This window comes from Leopardus geoffroyi, chromosome E1 (genome assembly GCF_018350155.1).
Source record: "Leopardus geoffroyi isolate Oge1 chromosome E1, O.geoffroyi_Oge1_pat1.0, whole genome shotgun sequence".
Lineage (NCBI taxonomy): Eukaryota > Metazoa > Chordata > Mammalia > Carnivora > Felidae > Leopardus > Leopardus geoffroyi.
In genome coordinates, this window is record NC_059330.1 from 27,220,026 (window position 1) to 27,244,707 (window position 24,682).

A 24,682-nucleotide genomic window follows, 5' to 3' on the forward strand; every position below is an offset into this window, starting at 1 on the left:
GCCTCTCCCCAACTTGTGTTCTTTCTCTCTTTCTCAAAATAAACAAACACTAAAAAAAGAAAAAGAAAATAAAAGGAAAGAATCTGGTGTAACTCCAAGATCTTGGCTTCAATAACTGGGTACATGGTAGTTTTTTTCCCCTTTTGCATGGCATATATATTCTATTCTACTGGATAAAGGGAGACTCCGCTCTAGCACAGGGCTAAGAAAGAATACTTGAGTGTCTGTATAAGCTAAGTATTATGATATAAACACAAAAACACACCCCAGTATAACTTTCCAATTGACAAAAAGTATTATTTTAACTTAAAGAGGAAGTTCAGAAAAGATAAAAAGATCTCAAACATCTGAGACATTTTCCACAATAGAACACAGGAGAATTTAAATTTTTTAATGTGGCAAAATGATTTCAATGCACTCAATTCCTATTATTTCAGAAATAAGCTTTAAAATCTGCTTTACTTCAGAACTTAAAAGTCCTATTTACCCAATGAGTCAGAACAGGAAGTACGAATATAACTTACTGGTAGTTCTACCTCCAAAGCAAAACCCTACAAGCCTGTAACCATTTCTCCCCTCTATGGTTATGCTATTCACACTGAGCAAGCATGTTCAACTCCCACTTTCCTCCTCACCCCCACCTCAAGTGCCACTTTTCCTAGAGTTCTATTCAAGTTTTACATTACAAAACATTTACATTTACAGAAACATAAATAATACAGTAAAATAGAAGTTTCCTGCTTTCATAAGTGGCTTTAAACTAAAACATATTCACACTCTTGTCATTAAGAAAAACTCTCTTATAGAGATGTTTGAGAAGTTCAGCTTTGAGAGGGATAAAGATAATCCTCGTTACCAGTTAACCTGATCCCAATCATTCTGCACAATTTTCTAGTGGGAAGTTGAATAAAGCCCTTTAAAAACATCATCTAAATAGCCACTTAAAGCATAGAAAGTCAAATGTTAGCTCACTGGCCCCTACTTTTCTTATAATATAAAAACTATTGGGGTGCCTGGATGGTTCAGTCAGTTGGGCATCCAACTCTTGATTTCAGCTCAGGTCATGGTCTCACAACTCGTGGGTTCAGGCCTGCATCAGGCTCTGCACTGATAGTTCGGAGCCTGCTTAGGATTCTCTCTCTCTCCCTCTCTGCCCCTCTCCTGCTATTGAGCATGCAAGCATGTGCTCTCACACTCTCTCAAAATAAAATAAAACTTAAAAAAAAGAACTACTGACCTAAAAACAAACCACTGGCAGAATGTGTACATGAAAGGACACCACAACATATATGCAAACAAACTGCTATATTTTGCAGTTCAAATTATATAGACCATTCATCAATGTGCCACACTGCAAAAAGACCAAGTATTAAAGTCTGGCCATCCACTCATTAGCTGTCTGACTCTACAGATTAACTGCCATGAACTTCAGTTTCCTCAAGTGCAAAATAAGGCTAACCCTACCTATCTGATGGGATTTTCTTGCTAATTAAATAAGATCATGAACATACAATATTTAGCAGTGTCCTCAGTACACAGGTATTCAAATAACTCTAATGGTCAATTAATTTTGATCTTGTAGATGTCAGGACAATTAAGTTTGTTTTGTTTGTTTTATTTTAGAGAGAAAGTACAAATGGGGGAGAGGAACAGAAGAAGAGAATCCCAAGTAGGCTCCACGCTCAGGGTGAAGCCCAACATGGGGCTTGATACCACAACCCCAGAATCATGACTTGAGTGGAAATCAAGAGTTGAACGCCCAACCGAGCCACCCAGGTGCCCCAAGATTTGGTGAATAGTTAGGGCAAATTTAAGTTAGGGCAAAATAGAGGCATATGGGTGCCTAAGTCAGTAAGAGTCCAACTTCAGCTCAGGTCATGATCTCAGGGTATGTGAGTTCGAGCTCCACATCAGGCTGTACGTTGTCAGTGCGGAGCCTGCCCCTACCCCTACCCCACGTTGTGTGTGTGTGCGTGCTTGCTCTCTAAAAATAAACACTTTTTTTTTTTTTTAAGTTAGGGCAAAATAAATTATATCTTTCATAACACACAAAAAAAAGGAAACACAAAATCCAACTCTGACAGCTGGGTTTTGCATAATGCATTTAGATCCAAGCCTCCTGCCATCCCTTTGGGTTAAGAGCATTAGCCACAGGCACTTGGCCAAGAAGGGGGAAAAAACATCTAGAGCTGACTTTGTGAAGTAGCTTCATCACGACATATACGCAAATAAATTTAGAGAAATAACCTCATTCTAATATAAAGGATTGAAATATCAGTTATGAACTCATTTCCCATGTAAGTGAGAACATTCATTTCAACATAGGACATATATAACACCAGGGAAGGTCTGATTGGCATTCCAGGCGGGTATTTTATCAGATATGATGATCAGGTTTGTCAAATGTATCTGACCAAGGAACACTAATTAAAAATGTACCAATGGCATACAGTGAGAGCTCATGGAATATAATAAAAAAATTAAAAATTTTCTTTCTTTTGGGCATATGTCAGAGAGGGATCACTTTTGTATCATACAAATATTTCTATTAAGTCTTGCACAGCATCAGACATTATATAACGTGTTGCAATTATGTGTGGACAGCCTTTGCCAGTTAACCAACGCAAGCTATAGTCAGTATTGTTCATCACTTTGTCCCTAGTCTAACACAGTTGCTGATAAGTACTCAAATCTTAGGTAATTATCAAACACTTATAAACCATAAAAATCTAGGTGTGCAAATAAAATGTTGTATCACTGGTGGTGAGCATGAATAAAATGTACTGGACAAAAATTTTATACCCCACAATTCATGTTCCTAAACTGCTACATCAAGTACTTTCACATACATGACCTCAGATCTTTACAGTAACTTTGTGAAGCAGCAGGCCTATTTTACTGAGAAACAGAAAAGGTTAGTTTTGGTTTTTTTTAATGTTTGTTTATTTTTGAGAGAGAGAGTGAGACAGAGCACGAGCAGGGGAGGGGCAGAGAGAGAGGGAGACACAGAATCTGAAGCAGGCTCCAGGCTCTGAGCTGTCAGCACAGAGCCCGACGCGGGGCTCAAATCCACAGACTACAAGATCATGACCTGAGCCAAAGTCAGACGCTTAGCCTACTGAGCCACCCAGGCACCCCCCGAAGAGGTTAGTCTTAACCCATGTTCTCCAATACTATAGCCACATTTCACAAGCCACATGTGATCTGAGCACCTGGAATGTGGTTGCTGTGACTGAATTTATTTTAAAATTTAATTAAAACTAAATAGTAACTGATAATTGATTCAATTATGGAAAACTTATGTTTGGAATAGATAAGCAAATCTGCTTTTTCAACTGTAAATATCATGAAATCTAAATACAGAATATTTCCAATGAAAAGAGGGTCTGAAAGGAGATGTGCTTAACTGTAAAATACAAATCAGATTTTGAAAAATCACTACCCCAAGAAAGGAATGTAAAATATCTCATTTGAAAATTTTATACTCCTTACGTGTTGAAATTTTAACATTCTGGATCAAATTAGAACATCCTCAGAGCAAAGTCCAACAGGAAAAAAGCGAAGTAGGATACTGTATAACTTCTCTTAAGGCCAATCATTCTATTTCTTTGAAATATTTTGTGTCCAAAGATCCAGGTTCAAATCCCATTCTGATACTGTGTTCCCTTGGACAGAGTCTCACTTTTTTTAAGTGTTTAAGGATGTCTGGGGGGATTAAGTGAAGATTGAAAGCACCCAGCCACATATATTCATAGGGCAAAACAGGCTCTCACAAGAAGTCTACTGTTCCCTTCATTCACTAGTCACTGTTCATCACCACCACTTCCCAAAAGAGACAGTATTCAACTAACACTTTTTTTTTTCCAACAACTTTCAAATAATGAATGTTTTAATTTTGGTTAATAAAATGTTCTAAACATACAAATATGGTGATCAGATAAACCTTCACTCTTACCAAGCCTATAAATGTACAGTCCAATGTAGTAGACAATAGGCTGATGTGGTCATCTACATTTAAACTAATTAAAAAGAAATAAAAGTAAAAACTTAGTTCCTCAGTGACACAAACCATATTTCAGTATCCTTATGTAGCTAGTATATATTCTTTTTTTTCTTTTTTTTAAATATTTATTTATTTGGGGGAGAGTGCAAGCAGGGAAGGGGCAGAGAGAGCGAGACAGAGGACCTGAAGCAGGCTCGGCGCTGACAGGCTGACAGCAGTGAGCCTGATGTGGGGCTCAAACTAACAGTGAGATCATGACCTGAGCCGAAGTCAGATGCTCAACCGACTGAGCCACTCAAGTGTCCCACTAGTATATATTTTCATCATGGAAGAAAGTTCTTTTGGACAGTAGCTCTCAAAAAGAAAAATCACATCAGTAACAGTGACAGGAAAAAACATACTGTTAAATATAATTCAAATATCACAGGTTAAGGTTTCTAAAATCACATATTTCACTATACACTAGCACGAAAACGACCATTGTTCTATATACACACAGTTCCACGTCTTACATTATCTCCTAAACAGAATGCAAGCATATTCACCACAATTAGCCACACCCCTTTAAGTAAATAGACCATTAGGAAAATTCTGAAAAACATGATAGATCTTAAACTTGAAAGCTATTCCCAAGGTAAACTGCGGCAGAATTCCAGGCAGTATGCCTCTTCCAAGCAGTATAGTTAAGCATATACAATATCACAATAATAGTGGGCACTGCTCTCTCTTTGCAAATCAAAACAGCCATAGCAAGAACTTCTACCATTCAATTCACAACACATTCCAGGCCTGCATTTATGGATCAAAGAGGAAAAAAAAAATGGGTGAGGAGATTTTTAATTGCAGAACTCAAGAACCTGGGTATACAGTAAAATGTGCCAATCAGCATAAAGATACTTAATGTGCCAAGAACTGAGAATTGCAGGCAATATTTTACGTATAGTCTAGGATGTTTTTTACAATCTGCAACTCTAGCAATATCTTGCCCAAATAGGCACTCATCTGTTGACTATCAGCCTAGCAATCCTGCACACACACACACACACACACACACACACACACACACACAACCTTCATAACTTAAAATACTTAACATTCATTTCATATAATTCCAAGCCTTGATGACAGATCTTTCAGTTGGCCAGAATAGTTAAAAATAAATTCATTTACAGTTCACCTTTGGAAATTTTCACAAAAACTAACTCTACACTCAAGTTCCTCAATTCTTGTTCCCAATTTTTATCCTAAGTGTTTCAGAACATTTTCTGCTACTTAGCAAACTGGCAGAACTCAGGCCAAAGACCTGAGGTGCCTATTAAAATAATATTCATTAATTTTTTTAAAAAGAGAAGGGATAAAAATGAGAAGTTAGGAGATACTCTGTAAGAAGTTGGTGACTGGGGCCCTTTGCACCATTAACCATTATTAACTGGAAGTTCACAGACCCACTAGCAAGCTTAACTTTAGGCATGGCATATTACTACAAAAAAATGACTGAATTCTCCAAATACATTTGCAAAGCTGCTTTATACTCAAATCTTCAAATTATTTCAAAAGGAAATGGTTTCACTTGAATATATGGAGAAACTCAGAAATCAGACCCATATTAAATCTGTCTTCAATTAGTGACAAGGTTAGATTCCAATCTCTGGGATTATTTAACAATTCTCATCTCGTCTTTAATAGAAATGAAAAGCTACTGCTCAAATCACCACTAGTTAAGAAATAGGGTTTACTAATGGGACATACCTCTGCCTTGTAAACACCAACAGTACCTGTTTCTGTCTATAATTTACAAACATTTATCTACAGAAAGATTACATTTCAACAACACTCTAGTGTGAGAATGAGCCTGTGTTTTCCCCTCACACCTAAAAATATTATTTTCCCAACTCTTTACATTCATTTACACCCCACTTTAACAGAAAGAACACAGCAATTAAAACTTGGAGCAAAAACAAGAACTTCTCTGTGTCCACTGTCACTTAATATTTTTTAACCTTTTGTAAAAGTGTTCCATTACTTCAAATGAGTTATCTGAAAAGCACAGATGACTAAAGGTGTGTTACTTATTTTTTAGATTTATTCATTACAATTCAAAACTTAAAGGAAAAAAATTTCTTGCTGATGCAAAGATGATTAATACCTGTACAGAAATAATGAAGTTATGTTACTGATAGCCTAAATAGTCATCCTTTTTATTAACCTTTTTATTAACAAGAATCCTTTATGTATACCAACTGGAGAAAGTAAATAAAATAGCTTTCAACGGTAAGGTGTCCAAAAGGCCACTAACATTAATATCATGTCAAACCACGGCATCTTTTATCATTATGAATTCAGGCCTTCAGAAGATGAGCTGAGGCAGGCCTCTTTAAGGGGGTATTTGGGAAGAAAACAAAATACATGAATAAATTACTGCAGCCGGAATAAAACCAGGATTGGTGAACTAAGAAAATCAGAAGCTCAAAAACGGCTTAATTCAGTCAAGCCCTCCAATGATCATCTATCTGCCTGGGCCCGCCACGGGCAAACTGCCAGATAAGACAGTATGTTGCATAGGAAAATGCACCACGGGGAAGAACTCTAGAACCTACTAAAAGTAAGCCAATTGCAGACCAAACAACCTTGCATATCTCAGAACAGGTATGCTCTATCTCCAGGACTCTATTTCATTCCATGCAATCCTGAAGGAAGTACTTACGCCAAGCCCACAACTACCTGCTATACTCCAGCAGACCCCAAGATAACCTATGGATAACTCTTTCCCACCTCTTAAAACGAAAGAGGGGATAAAAGCTGCATCACCCCCAGAGAAATCAAGAAAGGAAAAAAAGACGAGTACCCCTAGGGACCTTGACCCCACGCACTGAGACTGACACCGCCCTGAGAAATACGTTCCCCCATTTACCCTCCTCCTGGTTCCTTCAGTGACCTTCTGTTCCTACTGCCTCAGGGAAGGCTTGAGGCAAGTCACTGCCGTTCCACCCACCCCCAGGGGAAGGTGCCTTTCCCAGTTGAGAGCCGCAGAGGGAGGAAGAAAAAAGGTTGCTCCTCCCCAGCCCACCCGCCCCACAACTGCCGAATACAGACACGATGGGGAAAGGGAAGAGAAGAGCAATCGGAGATGACAGCTCTGCACTGGCCTAGGGATTGAAAATCCTTGCTGTGGAAGAAACGCGGGAGATTCCTTCCCACCCCCCACCCCCACCCCACCCCCCGCCAAGCAACCCAAATGAATGAACTGAATAAAACGGCGAGGGGGGGAGGGGGTTAGAATGCGCAGTTTTTACCACCCAGGAAGCGAAAATAGAGGCCCTCGAACCCAGGCCTGGCCTCGCTGCCTTTTGCACCCCGACTCTCGTCCTTTCTATCCAAGTCCCACACCATTAACCCTTAGGCTTTCCAAGATAGCGCCCCTATCCTCCATCTACCCCAATACCCCAAGCACCGATACCCACCCCGCTCCGATCCTGCTTTTTGCTTGGGCCCAGACTCCAGCCTCTTCCTTCCTACTACCCTTTCCACAGCCCTCATAGGCCCGAACCCAGCCGCACCTGGAGATGCTCCTGAAAACGAATTGGCAGAATCTGGGCCATGGCGCTGTCGGGGTGTATGGTCTCCTCCTGTCACTGGGGCTGCGGGGCAGTGGCTGCCCAGGCTCTCCAAGGGAGAGGAGGAGAAGGGGGAGGGGGAAGGCTGGACTCAGCAGGATACTCTCCGGGGACGCAGGAAACTGGCAGGCAGACGAAAGAGCTCGGGTCGGGGGCGGAGGCTCCAGGGTCCGGGAGAGCCGCAATGGCGGAACCGGGCGCAGCGCAGACTCCGGAAACGGCTGAGCCCTGCGGAGGGATCCCGACGACAGAACTCCGCCCAAGTCACCTCACCCCCTCCGCCTTATGTACCCCTCCACGGAGTGCCGCGGTGCAGTGAGGCGCAGGAATTCGGGGCGCAGTACGCCGAGGATCTCTCGCTTACTGCTACGCCACGAGGGTAAATTAGAGGAATCGGAGGGACTACTTTTTTAGACTCATCACTTTCCCCAGCCTCCTTCTTTTCCTCCCCCCCCTTTTTTTTGCATTTTGCCACATCATGCGACTAGCAGTGACCGACGTCATTTCCGTGGGCGCTTAGGTCCCACCCACGTACTTCCGGGTGCACGTGATGCTGGTCAGGAAGGGTCGGCTGATAGCTGCCAGAGTGCGGGGCGAGTTCTATGGAAGTGTAGTGTCTCCTGAGAATAGAGTGGCTGTTGGGCTGCTGTGAGGAATGGCGGTGTTACTCACTTTCCTTCTGGGCCCTGCCTATTTAAATTGATTCCCATACGAAGAGGACGTGGCGTGGGTAGATGGGCTCAGCCTCCCGCCCTCTCCGTGACTCAGGGAAACGGCCTCCTTGCAAGAGCGCTCTCTTGGCAGCCTCCTGCAGCACTCCTCCCCCGCCTACTTTCAAACCGTGGGTGGTTTCTTACATCTCAGGGAGTGGGAATGAAATGGGGTTTAAGATACTGCCTGCCCTTATGCACACCGTCCTGACGCTTGGAGAAGCTGACGCTTGGATTCTAACTAGAATTAGCAATCTCTTTGTACGTTACCTAACTAATTGGCCCAAAGGACAGTGAAGGCCATTTATGAGGTGTCTGAAGCTGGCCTGATAGCTTTTATTTCTGCGGACATTTTGGCGGACACGTATGTGACATGAGTGAAGCTTGGTATAAAGAATTAGAGTATCATATATGTGCTACAGAATTGGACCAAAATTGTGATAGGATTTTTTAGCCACATCAAATGAGTCTGAAAGATTTCGATAATTAGTTTAAGGGAGAAGTTTGACACCTTTAAGGGTCTATGGTGTGATTAACACACGTTCTTCGAAAAAGGGTTTAGCTATTAATTGGTGTATTTCAGTGGGACCACCTTAACATTGCCCATTAATGAGCAGCGTTTGGGAATGTAAGCGCTTCAAAGCTGGCTGGCACATCTTGTCTTCTAAAAGCATTAATAGAACTATGGTATTCATTATCAATTAATAACCTTCCCAGTAGTTTATTGCTAAGGTATAAGCTGTAATATTTCATTAATGGCACAAATGCAATAAAGGATACAAGAATTTAGTTCTGTACCTTTCATCTTTATAGGAGATGTGATTATTTTTCCAGAAAGATCTTGAGGAAAAATAAGCACATAGTAATTCTTTTTACTGGCCTTTTCAGTTAAACATAAAACCCTATTAGGTATACAATAATTCTGTGTGTTAAGCAGTTTTGCTTAGAGAAGTTTGCTTAATCATTTAAATTGCTTTTAGTGTTTTTCCCAAAATACATCTCACCTACTTAGGATGAGAGAAGAATCTTTGGCAGTTTAGGAGACAGAGACTGTTTTGCATTGCAAAGAAAAGCCTTGCCACCATAAGAGTGAATATTTATGCTAGGCAAAATGTTTGAGTATGTTCTGTATTCTGCAACCTTTCTAATTCCGGTTTAATAGTAGTTGCTTTCAATCCTTTTTGGAAGTAGACAAATTCTAAATTAAAAATCTAAAGGAGTTATTGTTTTATTACAGTAAAAGCAATAGCTTAATCGGGTTACATTTCTAATCTCAGAATCTGAGGTACAAGAGCTATATCATGAATGGGCCACCAAAATTTTCTTTAAGTTGTTAATAACTGTCTTGTATTTTCATGCAGACCTGTAATTTTAAGCACTGTACATTTAGAATTCCCAAAGCAATTGATTTTAGCTTGTATATTTGAATGTATGCAATATCTTAACCAAAAGTGCACTGACGTTATATTAATGACTGCTGTGTCATCAGACATAGAAATGTAAAAATGCATTGTTTTCAGAAGTCATTTAGGGAGAAGAAAAACAGATTATAATTTACCAGTTCGTTTTAAACACTGCATCCTTCAAATCAATAAGTCCAAAATGTTTCAAGAGGAAAAAAGGGTCCAGATGATAAACATTAAAACCCAAACCTGTACATTTTAAAGAGCAATAATTTTGGTTGAGGTAATAAAGAGAGCTTTTTACAGTAGTAAGTTGTTCCTGCTAATGGTATAAAGGCGGAAAGAAAGGTTATCCTTGGTTAGAAGTCCCAAAGGCAGAGTCACTGTTAGCAGTTACCTGAGCAGTAACCAAATGGCTTTGTTTTCAGATGCTACCTTAAGTTAGAGAAGATACATAACCTAATAAATCAGAAAACAAATGCTAAGTTTGGGAGGAGTTTTTTCTAACTATGACAAAGTCTTAACACGTATACTGTATTAATGTGTTATCATCCTGGCTTTTAGTTTCATAAAATGTTTTAGTAAGTAGCCATATTAATAAAAATAAATGGTCAAGTTCTTCCAATTTGAAGCTATTTTTATCAGTGTATTCAATAGTAGGTCCTCACTCTGAGTCACAGCAAGCACCATTAGCAAAAACTGCATTGTTCATATGCTATTTTGAGGAGTGTCCATTTCTCAAAACCTATACAAGAAACCTTTATTGTACCCCTAATTTTATATTTTGTGCCAGGAAATATATTTTGTGTGTGTGTGTGTGTGTGTGTGTGTGTGTGTGTGTGTGTGTGTAAAACATCTAGTGAGTATGATACCTCAGAAAAAAATTCATTTGATTGCTCTATAGGTGCTTATCTTCAAGCAGCCCCCAAATTAAGGCCACTACCTTTTAACTTGACCTTTTAAAAATAGCATGAGCTAACTGCATTGCAAAAGCCACAAAGTAAAGACATTTCTCAAACATTAAGAGATTTTTTTTGCTTTTTATTTTTTGCTTTTTACAGAGAGAGCATGAGCAGGGAAGAGAGGCAGAGGGAGAGAAAGCGAGAAAGAGAAGCCCAAGCAGGCTCCATACTCAGCACAGAGCCCAAGGTGAGGCTTAATCCTACAGTGGACCCTGGGATCATAAGCCAAGCCTAAATCAAATCCAGAGTTGGACACTCAACCAAGCTACCCAGGTGCCCCTAAGAGATTAAATTTAAAGCAAAACTTAAAATTTTTTTTAATGTTTATTTTTTAACATTTTTTTAAATGTTTATTTATTTTTGAGACAGAGACAGACAGAGCATGAACAGGGGAGGGTCAGAGAGAGAGGGAGACACAGAATCTGAAGCAGGCTCCAGGGGTTCTGAGTTGTCAGCACAGAGCCCGATGCGGGGCTCAAACTCACGGACCACGAGATCATGACCTGAGCCGAAGTCAGACACTTAACCGACAGAGCCACCCAGGTGCCCCAATGTTTATTTATTTTTGAGAGAGACAGAGCATGAGTGGGGGAGGAGCAGAGAGAGAGGGAGACACAGAATCTGAAGCAGGCTCCAGGCCAGATCTGAACTGTCAGTGGGGCTCAAACCCACAACCCGTGAGATCGTGACCTGAGCCAAAGTCGGATACTTAACCAACTGAGCCACACAGGTGCCCCTTAAAGCAAAACTTTAAACCTAACCCACTGTAGCAATTATTTAAAATTCAGATTTTAATGAAACCAAAGGGATATACTTTACCATTACTCAATAAGTGGTTTTGCCATTTAAACAGCTTTGAAACATCTCAGCCCCATAACTTCCTGGATGTGAATTCCACAGGATTAGGTAAAGAGCATCATATCAAATGCACTGACTCCGGTATCAGTCAACCTATAGTGCCCACTTTATTTTGGCCCTGTACAAGGCACTGGTTATAGGTGAAGCTCACCTGAAAGGAACATTTACAAAACCAGAAAAAAAATGTCATGGCCTTTTTAGTATGAGATGGACCTGAATTTATACTCAGTATCATTCACTACTCAGGCTTGTCCTAAATCTGTGTAGACAAGTTTTATAATGTATCATGGATGGCAAATAAGATCTATACTGAATCTTTATTCTGTGTCAGGATTGAGCATGTCCCAAGTGAATAGCCAAGACTAGCCCTGTGGGACTACAATCTGGAATCTAGTCATATTATTTAGGCCCCTCCCATGTTGTCTAAAGGTTAAATCAGTTTCCAACAGAGGAATGAAGTAGCTCATAACATTACCTTAAAAAGTCCTCTCAGGGGGGCCTGGGTGGCGCAGTCGTTTAAACGTCCGACTTCAGCCAGGTCACGATCTCGCGGTCCGTGAGTTCGAGCCCCGCGTCAGGCTCTGGGCGGATGGCTCAGAGCCTGGAGCCTGTTTCTGATTCTGTGTCTCCCTCTCTCTCTGCCCCTCCCCCGTTCATGCTCTGTCTCTCTCTGTCCCCAAAATAAATAAACGTTGAAAAAAAAAAAAAAAAGTCCTCTCAGGAAAGTTGGTTCAAATATAGTGATACACACAGAACACTATGGACAGAAAAACCTAGAAAAGTTATAACCATGCTGATCAATAGAGAGTTAGATGCATGTCAGTGTCCCTTTCATATCCAAAATTTGAAGTCATAAGAAGCTTGAGGGGGATTTATACAGGAAGGGATAATGAGGATCAAGGTGTTGGAATGATTGTTATGGGCTTTTTATTTCCTTTCTAAATATGTAGAACTGTCTCTTCACCTCCTAGAGTTATTACTGTCTCCAAAGCAAGGCATGACCCACAAACATGTTCCCTCAGCAATTGTAAAATTCTGTTACACTCCAGGGATAGTTCCACTAGTAGCAATGCACATATGCAGCCTTCTGATAGTAGTAAACTCTTTCTCAGAACAGAATGGTTAAAAACTAAGATCTGAGGGCAGCTGGGTGGCTCAGTCAGTTAAGCATCCAACTCTTGATTTCGGCCCAGGTCATGACCTCACAGTTCATGAGATCGAGCCCCACGTCAGGCTCTGTACTGACAGCATGGAGCCTGCTTGAGATATTCTCTCTCTCTCTCTCTCTCTCTCTCTCTCTCTCTCTCTCAAAAATAAATAAATAACCATTAAAAAAAATCTGGTAAGCAAAGTTTTGCTTAACTCAATAATAAAGGTTCAAGAAAGTATAATTTGCGGGGCGCCTGGGTGGCGCAGTCGGTTAAGCGTCTGACTTCAGCCAGGTCACGATCTCGCGGTCCGTGGGTTCGGGCCCCGCGTCGGGCTCTGGGCTGATGGCTCAGAGCCTGGAGCCTGTTTCCGATTCTGTGTCTCCCTCTCTCTCTGCCCCTCCCCCGTTCATGCTCTGTCTCTCTCTGTCCCAAAAATAAATAAACGTTGAAAAAAAAAAAAAAATTTAAAAAAAAAAAGAAAGTATAATTTGCTTGATCAACAAACACCTTTCAGTACATACAATGAAAAGTTAAACAACGTTAAAAACTCTTGATTAATTAAGACAATATTTTATATGGAGAAAGCAATTCTGACTTTTAAGGTCCTCAGGTTCATCATTGTGAAGTTTTTGTAAGTACACCTACATATGTAGCCTGATCTGAATATATACCAAATTTAGGACACACTACAAATTACTTTTTTAAAAATGACTTACCTGAATAGGTCATGACTGATAAGGGTAGATTATGTAAAATGAACCAAAAACCTGCTTATTTACTTTTCCTGGTTGCTTATATTCCAAATAACTGTGAGTTTAATGTTGTATAGTACACAACCATACAACTAGTCATTCCATAACATCCCAGTAATGAAAAATACATAGCATTCATATAAGCTTACCTCATATTCATTGATTTAAATTTCTTTTTCTGAGCCAGCCCTGTTAGCATTAAGAGGCATGAAAGTTTCTTTAGGGTGAAAATAAAAACTAACCTGATAAAGACAGTCCTTTACCATCTCTATACTTTTGGGTTGTCTAGCTAAGCCATCAAATCAGACATAGATATTATACTCCTCATTACTGAAGAGGGCTTAAAAATTCCAGTTCTTGAAAGAGAACTAAATGGAATAGCAGACTGGCACACAATGGCAGTCTCCAAGTACTACATGCTATAAACAGATAACCTGAGTCCAAGAGGACTTTCAGATTTTTCTGTCTCCCAAGAATGAGTGGCACCCAAATTATTCATTTTATCTACTTAGTGTTAGCCCAAGTTACAGACTGGAAACTGAAAAACCCTTCAAAAAAGCCCCTCTCAAGGCGACATGATCTTTCCATTGTTGTGATGGATCTTTCCGTTGTTTAACTTTGATTCCTCTCCCAACCACAAAAATTCTGTCTTTTTTATTCTAGTCCTAGTCTTACTCCTACTCTGCCTTAAAAACTGAGCTTAAAATCTATTTATCCTACTTGTTAAGCTATTATAACATTTACTGACTGTACCCCCTGTTTAATTCAAAACCTAACTTACGTTGTCAATAATCATACCTGGAGCTAGCACAACAATCATTTATAAATATCTGACATATATACAAGGCACCAAACTGGGTGCTAGGCTATTATTTTGGATTAACCCATCGCATTTCCTATGTATTAGCTGAACACCAAGTAATATTAGATTAAGAAACATGTAGCTTTTATCTGGACAAGTAATGTGATCTTTTCTTCAAAAATCTTTAATAGTTTCACAAGAGTTTTGTATTATTCATATTTTAAGGTAAAGGAACAGCTAACAAGTAATATGGATTACTTTGAAATTTGGGGGGGAGAATAAAGACTATAATGTAAATTTATTGATACCTAACATTATGCTCATTCCCGTCAACTCTGCTATAAAGAAAAATAAAAGGGGCACCTGAGTGGCTCAGTCAGCTAAATCCACCTTCAGCTCAGGTCATGATCTCACAGTTGGTGAGTTTGAGCCCCGTGTTAGGCTCTGTGCTGACATCTCAGAACTGGGAGCCTGCTTCGAATTCTGTTGTCTCCCTCTCTCTCTGCCCCTCCCCTGCTCATGCTCTCTCTCTCTCTCAAGAATAAATAAACATTATAAAATACTTTTTAATAATAAAGAAAAATAAAAGCCAGAAAAATCTCAGATACTTCATGAAATTAAGATCTCTTCTTACAAATGAAATAATCTCAATTAGAATTGGTATGTGAAAAGTACTTTCCTGGATTAAAGTGTAAGTGGTAAAAAGTGAAATCAAAAGAACGATATTTCCTGATGTGAAAATTATATGAAATCTAAATTTCATTGTCCATAAATTAAGTTTTATTGGAACACAGCCATATCCATTTGTCTATGTATGGCTGCTTTTATACTACAACAGCAGAGTAGTTTCAAGAGAGACTATGTGGCCGGAAAGCCTACAATATTTACTATCTGCCCTTATCATTCAAATCAGTTATTTCCTATAGACAGTTTCAACATAAGGAAAAAGATGAGTATCTAAATATGTAAATTAAGATAATAATGAGGCGGGGCGCCTGGGTGGCGCAGTCGGTTGAGCGTCCGACTTCAGCCAGGTCACGATCTCACGGTCCGCGAGTTCGAGCCCCGCGTCAGGCTCTGGGCTGATGGCTCAGAGCCTGGAGCCTGTTTCCGATTCTGTGTCTCCCTCTCTCTCTGCACCTCCCCCGTTCATGCTCTGTCTCTCTCTGTCCCAAAAATAAATAAACGTTGGAAATTAAAAAAAAAAAAAAAAAAAAGATAATAATGAGGCACCTTTTTTGTTCTATAATTAGAAGAATATTTTTGAGTGACAACAGGCTGCAGTAAGGCAGGCACTTTACTACGTTGCTGTTGGGAACATAAACTGGTTCACCTGTTTTGCAAAGCAAACCATCAGGAGTCTCAAAAAATCACTTTCAATGCTATAAAGAATTTGACCATAAGAACATATCACAATTTATTCAACTATTTTCCTATTGATAGATACATATGTATTTTTCAACTGTTTTGCTATTAGAAACACTGGAGGATATATAACATTTTTATGAATGCTGTACTTAACATTTCCATGTATTTAACATCAATCATCAACTGATGCTAAATCTGTGTGAGTCAAACTTTATGAGGAACAGCATATTTTCTATAATCTCAGAGTTCCTAGAATCTATATCTAAAGGTGGGTGTGCTGGGTCATAGGTTATGCACATCTTCAACTTTACTACACACTTGCCAAAATGTTCTCTAAAATAAAATCAATTTATTCTATGCCAATGCTTTTCAGGCATATTGACTGTTGCCAATCTAATGGAAAAGAATGGCATTTCACTGTTTTCAACTGGATTTCCCTAATTACTAGTAAGATTTAGTATCTTACTGACCATGTTTCTTCTTTTGTGAGGAAATATGTCCCTTGGATATTTTTCTATGGTAACATTTATCTTCATTGTCTCTTTTTGTTTTGTTTCATTTAGTAATTTGAAAAAGTGAATCCTCATTCTTTTAAGAACAAACTTGTCCATTATCACCACTGTTGCTCCAAGGCTCCTTCCACCTTCTTAACTAGATCTAGTATTCCTCTCATACTATTTCTCTCACAGTGGAAATCAAATTCTTTTGTTTTTTTAAGAGAGAGAGTGAGTATGAGCTGGGGAGAGGGGCAGAGGGAGAGAGAAAGAGAATCTTAAGCAGGTTCCATGCTCAGTGTGCAGCCTTAAGTGGGGCTCAATCCCATGACCCTGGGATCATGACCTGAGCCGAAATCAAGAGTCAGACGCTCAACTGACTAAGCCACCCAGGTGCCCTGGAAATCAATTCTTTTTACAGGAACTCTTGTCACAATTACCTTAAAGCTTTAATAAATTCATATAGTACAAAATGAGTCAAAATGCCATAACTTGGTTTCCAAAGCCTTCCATAATCTGTTCTCAACCAACATTTTCAGCCTGTTACTTTCCTACATATAATCCATGCACCAAATAAAGAGACTGTTTGCTACCCTTCTCAAATAGCCCCTGGGCTTTTTAAATTCTCTGTCTTGATCTATATACCAACTCCCATCTGTTTATTAGAAATTCTTCAAAGAAAGCTCTTTCTCATAATATAATGCGAACAAATAAATATAGGAAAGAATTTGGGGGCACTTGCGTGGCTCTGTCAGTTGAACGTCCAACTCTTGATTTTTGGCTCAGGTCATGATCCCCACCTCAGGCTCTGTCCTGAGTGTGGAGCCTACTTGAGATTCTCTCTCTCCCTCTCTCTCTCTCTCTCTCCCCCCGCCTCCTTCTGCCTCTCTCCCCAACTTGTGCACACTCTCTAAAATAAAATAAAATAAAATAATTTTAAATATATTTAAAAAAAGAATTAGGAAAAATAAATCACCATTTTGCAACCATAAAAATAAAACTGATTCAGCAAGAATCATCAGTTGATGATAAATCCTGAGGATGATAATTTATAAGAAACAGGGTATTTAACATAATTTCAACATATCCCTCCTGAAATTACTTTTTTTTTTTTTTTAACGTTTATTTATTTTTGAGACAGAGACAGAGCATGAACAGGGGAGGAGCAGAGAGAGAGGGAGACACAGAATCCGAAACAGGCTCCAGGCTCTGAGCGGTCAGCACAGAGCCCGACGCGGGGCTCGAACTCACGGACCGCGAGATCGTGACCCGAGCCGAAGTCGGAAGCTCAACCGACTGAGCCACCCAGGCGCCCCGTGAAATTACTTATTAATTATAAGAGTAACTACATTGAAGAAATCAATATACTCTAACCAAGTAATCAAAATTAGTATCACCAGGGCACCTGGGTGGCTCAGTAGACTGAATGTCCGACTTTGGCTCAGGTTTGTGAGTTTGAGCCCCGTGTCAGGCTCTGTACTAACAGCTAGGAGCCTGGATCCTGCTTTGGATTCTGTGTCTCCCTCTCTCTCTGCTCCTTCCCTACTCATTCTGTCTTTCTCTCTCTCAAGATTAAATAAACATTAAAAAAAATTAAAAAACATTCATATCACTAATAAGGGGCATATACCATACCTCCAGATTTGATGCTTGAGGAAAGACATTATGCAGTATTCTAATAAAAAATGCATAACCATGAGGAAACATTAGAGAAATCCAAATTGAGGACATTCTATAAAATAACAGCCTGTGAGTGCCTGGGTGGCTCAGGCAGTTGAGTGTCTGGTTCTTGATTTCGGTTCAAGTCATGATCCTGGGGTCATGGGATCGAGCCCCACATCAGGCTCTACACTGACCATGGAGCCTGCTTAAGATTCTCTCCCTCTTTATTTCTGCCCCTCTCCCTCACTTGTGCTCTCTCTAAAATAAAATTTAAAAAGAATTTTAAAAATATATAACTTAGCCTGTATTACTAAAAAGTGTCACAAATGTTATTCAAAATGTTAAATGTGAAAGAACAAGAAAGACTGAGGACATTTTGCAGACTAAAAGAGATTAAATACAATACACAATTTGTGATGGGATCCTGAACTGGGGGAAAATTTATAAAGGACATTATTGGGACAACTGATGAAATTTGAGTATGGACTATAGATTTAGAATGTGTGCGTAACATTTATTAAAATGAAAGAGCTTTCATGCTAAGAATCCACATATACCCCCACATTTAAGAAAATATACTGAGGGGTGCTAGGGTGGCTCAGTTGATAGAGCATCCGACTTCGGCTCAGGTCATGATCTCATGGCTCATGGGTTTGAGTCCTGCGTCGGGCTCTGAGCTGACAGCTCAGAGCCTGGAGCCTGCTTTGGATTCTTTGTCTCCCTCTCTCTCTGTGCCTCCCTGGCTCACACACACTCTCTCTCTGTCTCTCTGTCTCTTTCTCTAATAAAGAAATAAATATTTTTTTAAATATTAAAAAAAAAGAAAAAAGAAAATACATTGATAAATATACCTGAGAAGAGAAACTGGTAAGACTAATGTACTGACAGTGTCAACAGCACTGGAGATTACAATGAACGAATTAACCACACAGGGAATGTTAGAGGAACCATCATCGCTAACCTTACTTTAAGAACAAATACAGAGAGGGGTGCCTGAGTGGCTCAGTCAGTTAAGCATCCGACTTCAGCTCAGTCATGATCTCACGGTTCATGAGTTTGAGCCCCACATCAGGCTCTGTGCTGACAGCTTGCAGCCTGGAGCCTGCTTGGGATTCTTTGTCTCTCCCTCTCTCTGCCTCTCCCTGCTGTGCTCTGTCTCTGACCCTGTCTCTGTCTCTCTCTCAAAAGTAAATAAACATTAAAAAAAAAAAAAAAAACACAGATTTGGGTCCTTATGTGATTTTTCAATAAAGGCTCAAGTTTCTAGAATTGAACAGAAAACTGTTTAGACACCAAAGGAAATAACTGCAAAATAGTTACCTATAAAAAATTTAGATTCTTAATTTTTACAAAAAATATCTAAAAACACACATTATACTGCCTTTTGAATTTTAATGACACTAATAGCTTTATTTAACAAACATTGAGAGACTACTATGTGCAAAGCACTGTGCTAGGTGCCATGAAAGATACAGATATGAAAAAGACATAGTCCCTGCCCACAAGGAGCGTATAATCTAGTGGGGGAGACAGACAAAATACACAAATAACTAGAATACAAGGCAGTAAACAACAGAGGGGCAGTGCTGACTGTGGCCTGAGTGTGACATAACTAGCCTCAAGGTTCCAATTTGAAACACTGGTGATCTGGTGTTGGCTGCTTTGAAAAAAATCCCATCTCAAGATCAGCATAACAGATGTTTAAATGGTCATACCCAAGCAGCTGGAGGCAAGAGACTAGGCCAGGTGGAGGGGCTGTTTGCAACTGTCATGCCTACATACGTGGTGCTGATACAAGTATGTAGGGACAGCTAAAAAACAAAAACAAAAACAAAACAAAAAAAAATACATATATCATCTGTCCTTTGGTTAATGGCTATAGCTACTGTTTTAAACAATATATTTTTATATAAAAAGGAATTTGTATAATCCCAGAAAAATCAATTTAAGGATTAATAATAATTCAACAAAGAATCTTGCCATAGGCAATTTTCTTATTTACTAGTTGATTAAGTCTTTTCTCTAAATATCTATAAAGCTCTGTAGCAATTAAACAGTTAGACATCTAAGTATTGCTGAGTAAAAACCTCTTATGTTTAGCCTTCTGAAGGAAATGGTCACATACCTGATAACCTGATATAATACTATTCTAATAGCAACAAGAAGGCTTTAAAGAGATTTAAGGAAAATAATTTTTAATGCTTCAAATGCAAATGGAATACACGCTGATTAAATACAATTCAATGTTCTTTGAAAATACCTCAGTGACAGCATTTGATACCAGTTAAGGCCAGCAAAATTGAAGTGAGGAAAATATCACATGTATTGTCTTTCATTGGTTTCGTATATCATTGCCTAGGGCCATGGCAACTCAATCTTTTCTTTGAAAATTCCATTTATTGGTATTGGTGAACTTTGATTTGCTTTTAGCTCATATGCTAATAACAGCTGCTGACCCCTTCCTCTTGGTAGTGCTATTTAATATAAATGTCAAAGTAGAAGCACATTTCCTGGCTGCTTTTCCTACTTCCTGAATTGGAGGATTCACTGCTTAGCCTGTTTCCTTCCGTGTGTCACTGTGATCCTGGGACCTCTGCTGCTTTCGCTCAAGGAAACGAGCACGTGCATCTGATATGGACTTATCATCATTTCTTCTTTGCATTTTCTTTAGGACTTCTTTTGAGATTCCATCTGAAAACATTATAAATTAATCCAGTTAAACTTTGGTTGTGAAACTCAGTACTAGAAATGTTAAGAGAAGGAGATGCCCTGATTTTTCAATGCTAAGGAGGAAAAAAAGAAAACTAAAATTTGCCCTTTCAAAAGAAACAATGTAGCCTATGGTTAAAAAATAAAGAGCATGCCTGCGCCTGGGTGGCTCAATGGGTTGAATTTCCAAATTCAGCTCAGGTCATGATCTCACATTTTGTGAGTTAGAGCCCTGGACTGGGCTCTGAGCTGGTGGTGTGGGGCCTGCTTGGGATTCTCTCCCTTTTCTTTCTACCCCTCCCCTGCTCTCGTTCTCTCTTTCAAAATAAATAAAATTAGAAAAAAAAAAAAAAACAAAAAAAAACGAGCATGGAGGAGTGCCTGGGTGGTTCAGTTGGTTAAGCATCCAACTCTTGATCCCGTCGGTTCAGGTCACAAGACCAAGTTTGTGAGATCGAGCCCCACAATGTCAGCATGGAGTCTGCTTGGGATTCTCTCTCCTTCTCTCTCTGTCCCTCCCCTGCTTATATTCTCTCTCTCAAAAATAAATAAACCAAAAAAAAAAAAAGAGCATGGAAAAAATAAATAAGTCAATTAAAATAAATAAATGAATGAATGCATGGAGGCCTAAAGAGCCAGAACTGACCCTAATTTAATCATGTACTACAGTTATATACTGCAATAGAACACTACATTTCTAAAGACTCTTCCAGATCTATTTTTCATGACATTAAAAAAGGATCATAAAATTTGCTCCATAAATCAGCCTCAGAAAGCTTTACTGAAAAGCTTTTTGTATATGTGAGCTGAGAATTAAACTTTCTGTCCTACTTCATTCAGTACAACTGTTTACACCTCCCAACTAGGGATCTCACATTTCACAGAAAAATCCCCTGGGTGAGGTGGGGGGGAGGGGAAGATGTTCTGAAGTAATAGTCACAAAATTTTATAAACAAAATAAAAACAGCAATGGACTACTGGGAAACTGTATGGCATTATGGTTAAGAGTTTAGGTCATCACGTCAGTTTCCTTGGATTCAAAATACAGACTCACAAATTATTAGCTATGGGATTTTTCAGCAAATTATTATACACTGCTAAGTATTTCCTCATCTATAAAGGGGGGATGTGTACTTCCCTCATAGATAGGGTTATTGTGAAAACTCAATGAGGTAATTAATGCAAGTTGTTAGCACATGGTAAAAGCTCAACAGATATTGTTTTTATTAATAATGTTGTTGGACAGAGGGATTAAGGAAAACATGATTAACTGGAAGAAAAGAAGGAAGTCAAAGTATCAAAGTCTGAGACTCATGACAACTCTTTGCTTTCTGAGGAGACAGAGCCAGAATCTAAGCTCTATACAATATTTCCATAATTATATGAGAATTTGGATATTTATGCTCCCTGGACTTAAGTTACTAGAACAAATGACTGACTCACCCTTTAGATGCTTTACATTTTCCTTATTTGTCCATCTCCTTCTTGCATCTTCTCTCACTTCACGTCGGGCCACACTGCTCAAATCATGTGCATTAAATTCATGCAACTTGGGTAACAAGTCTCTCACCCATTCATAACGGATTGGACACACAATTCTTGCGTAGACTTTGGTGGTAACTAATACCTCATGAAAAATGATCCATTCGAGTTTGGTTTCTTGTTCATGAAGCTATACAAAAGAATTTATTTAAGGATGGTTAACTCAGTAACCTGCCTTATTCCACATTAGACCAGCCAAACACTAATAGCCCCAAATCTTCTGAATTAATTCCTATATTTTTCAATCAAACAGAAGGCATGGGCCAAGCAGTGCCTTTACAGCTTTATGTAATAAAGATATATGCTAGGGGTGCCTGGGTGGCTTTATCAGTTAAGCAGCTGACTCTTGATTTCGGCTCAGGTCGTGGTCTCAATGTTGTGAGGTGGGGCTCCACACCGGGCATGGAGCCTGCCTGGGATTCTCTCTCCACCCCCACCCCCCAAATAAATAAATGGACTTAAAAAAAAATGGACTAAACATAACCACAAAGTGAAAAGTAGAAAACATTTGTGTATTACTTATTCCCATACCTTTACAAATGTCTTCCCTTTATTAAAAAATAAGACACTTAAAAAATAATAATAGGCACTTACTGCTGAGGAAGGATGAATGTGGACTGGGCTTCCACGCCCATCCATTGTGCAAAATGTTCTCCCAACAGATCTAAAAACCAAAAAACCAAATGATAAAGATAAGAACACTAAAATAATTAAATAAGTAGAGCACTAAGTCTAACAATGTACAATTATAATAATGTGTTCTACCACAAAGAGTTTTATAAACAGAAGTTTAAACTTACTTGTCACTATAACTTCTCTACCAAGCCATCTTAAATAATGATACATCTTAAACAGTCATTTCAGTTAAGTACATTTCTTGTTAATAAGTATTAATGTTAACAATATTGATAATATTTATGCTTTAACATTTCTAAAATGATTTTGTAATAAATCCTCAAAACAACCTATGAGTTTTGAGAGTAAGTTACTTTTATTAAGAGGTCAAAACAGATTCAAACAAATCAACTAGCCTTCCAAAGGTCACAGAGTTAATGTATGGTGAAATCAAGTTCCAAACATAGGTCTTCTGACTTAAATCTTTATATGATGATCTCTTTTTAAAGGGATAATTTTCACTATTCTAAAATCTGATAATTAGAATTTTGCACCTATCGTTTCTGTAATTCATGTTCTTAACTTCAAATTCGTATCCTCTTCTACAGTTCCTTACATAAATGTTATTCCAAACACTTGTCAAAATATTAGCCCTAGTTCAACCATGACCACAGATGATTTCCTATAATACTTTATATACATTCCCATTATAACCCAGATCAGATTGCATTATAATTATTTATATACTATGCAATATATATATATACGTATACGTATATATATATATACACATACATACACACATATATATGTGTGTATGTCTGTATATATATATATATATATATATATATATACACATATACGTATATATATTTACATATACGTGTGTGTGTGTATATATATATATATATACAGACATACACACATATATATGTGTGTATGTCTGTATATATATATATATACACGTATACGTATATATATATTTACATATACGTGTGTGTATATATATATATATACACAGACACACATATATATGTGTGTATGTCTGTATATATATATATACGTATACGTATATATATTTACATATACGTGTGTGTATATATATATATATATATATACAGACATACACACATATATATGTGTGTATGTCTGTATGTATATATATATATATACGTATACGTATATATATATTTACATACACGTGTGTGTATATATATATATATTTGTACAGTACAAAGAAACATTTTTTTTTTGAGAGAGAGAGTACCCATGACCAGGGGAGGACCAAGGGGGGGAAGAGGGAGAGGGAGAGGAAGAGGTAGGGAGAGGGGGAGGGGGAGGGGGAGGGGGGAGGGGGAGAGAGAGAGAGAGAGAGAGAGTGAGAGAGTGAGAGAGAGAGAGAGAGAGAGAGAGAGAGAGAGAGAGAGAGAATTCCAAGCAGGCTCCACACCTAGCTCAATCCTATGTACTATGAGATCATGACCTAAGCCAAAATCAACAGTGGGATGCTTAATTGACTGAGCTACCCAGGTGCCCCCAAAAAATCTTTTTTACTTGAACCATTTGAATTAGTTACCAACCTTATGCCCCATCATCCCCAAATATCTGAGTGTGCATTTCCCATAATCAAGGACATTCTCTTACATAACCATAATACAACCATCAAAACCAGGGAATTAACACCAATACATCACTAACATCTAATCCTCAGACCCCACTGAAGTTTTAACCAGATGTCCTAATAAAATCTTTTATAGCAAAAGAATCCAATTCAGAATCAAGTATTAACTTTACGTTTCATGTCCCCTTAGTCTACCTCATTATGGCAATCTTTCTTTGACCTTCATGATCTTGACAGTCGTTTTGTTATTTATTTATTTATTTATTTAAGTTTATTTATTTTGAGAGAGAGAGAGAGAGAGAGAGAAAGCAAGCATGTGCGTGGCCAAGGGACAAATAGAAAATCCCAAACAGGCTCTGTGCTGTCAGTGCAGAACCCAACTTGGGGTTTGTTCCCACAACTGTGAGATTATGACC

General features: G+C 38.7%; 2 protein-coding genes across 5 annotated transcripts in view; both read right to left on the minus strand.

Moving 5' to 3' along the window:
• CLTC (clathrin heavy chain) overlaps positions 1-8,120 on the minus strand; it is a 65,820-nt gene extending 57,700 nt beyond the window's left edge. Inside the window, exon 1 of one of the 4 annotated variants that reach the window (XM_045490654.1) lies at positions 7,561-8,120. In XM_045490654.1, coding sequence (XP_045346610.1) covers positions 7,561-7,602 — 42 coding nt within the window. In that variant the 5' untranslated portion in view covers positions 7,603-8,120. The remainder of the gene's footprint in view (positions 1-7,560) is intronic. The other 3 variants (XM_045490652.1, XM_045490651.1, XM_045490653.1) reach the window with 3 other exon arrangements.
• Positions 8,121-19,157: 11,037 nt separating this feature from the next.
• Positions 19,158-24,682, minus strand: part of DHX40 (DEAH-box helicase 40) — a 48,906-nt gene continuing 43,381 nt past the window's right edge. The window contains exons 16-18 of the mRNA XM_045490661.1: positions 22,625-22,694; positions 21,932-22,160; positions 19,158-20,470 (exon numbers count right to left, since the gene is read on the minus strand). Of these exons, the coding sequence (XP_045346617.1) occupies positions 20,331-20,470; positions 21,932-22,160; positions 22,625-22,694 (439 nt within the window). The 3' untranslated portion in view covers positions 19,158-20,330. The remainder of the gene's footprint in view (positions 20,471-21,931; positions 22,161-22,624; positions 22,695-24,682) is intronic.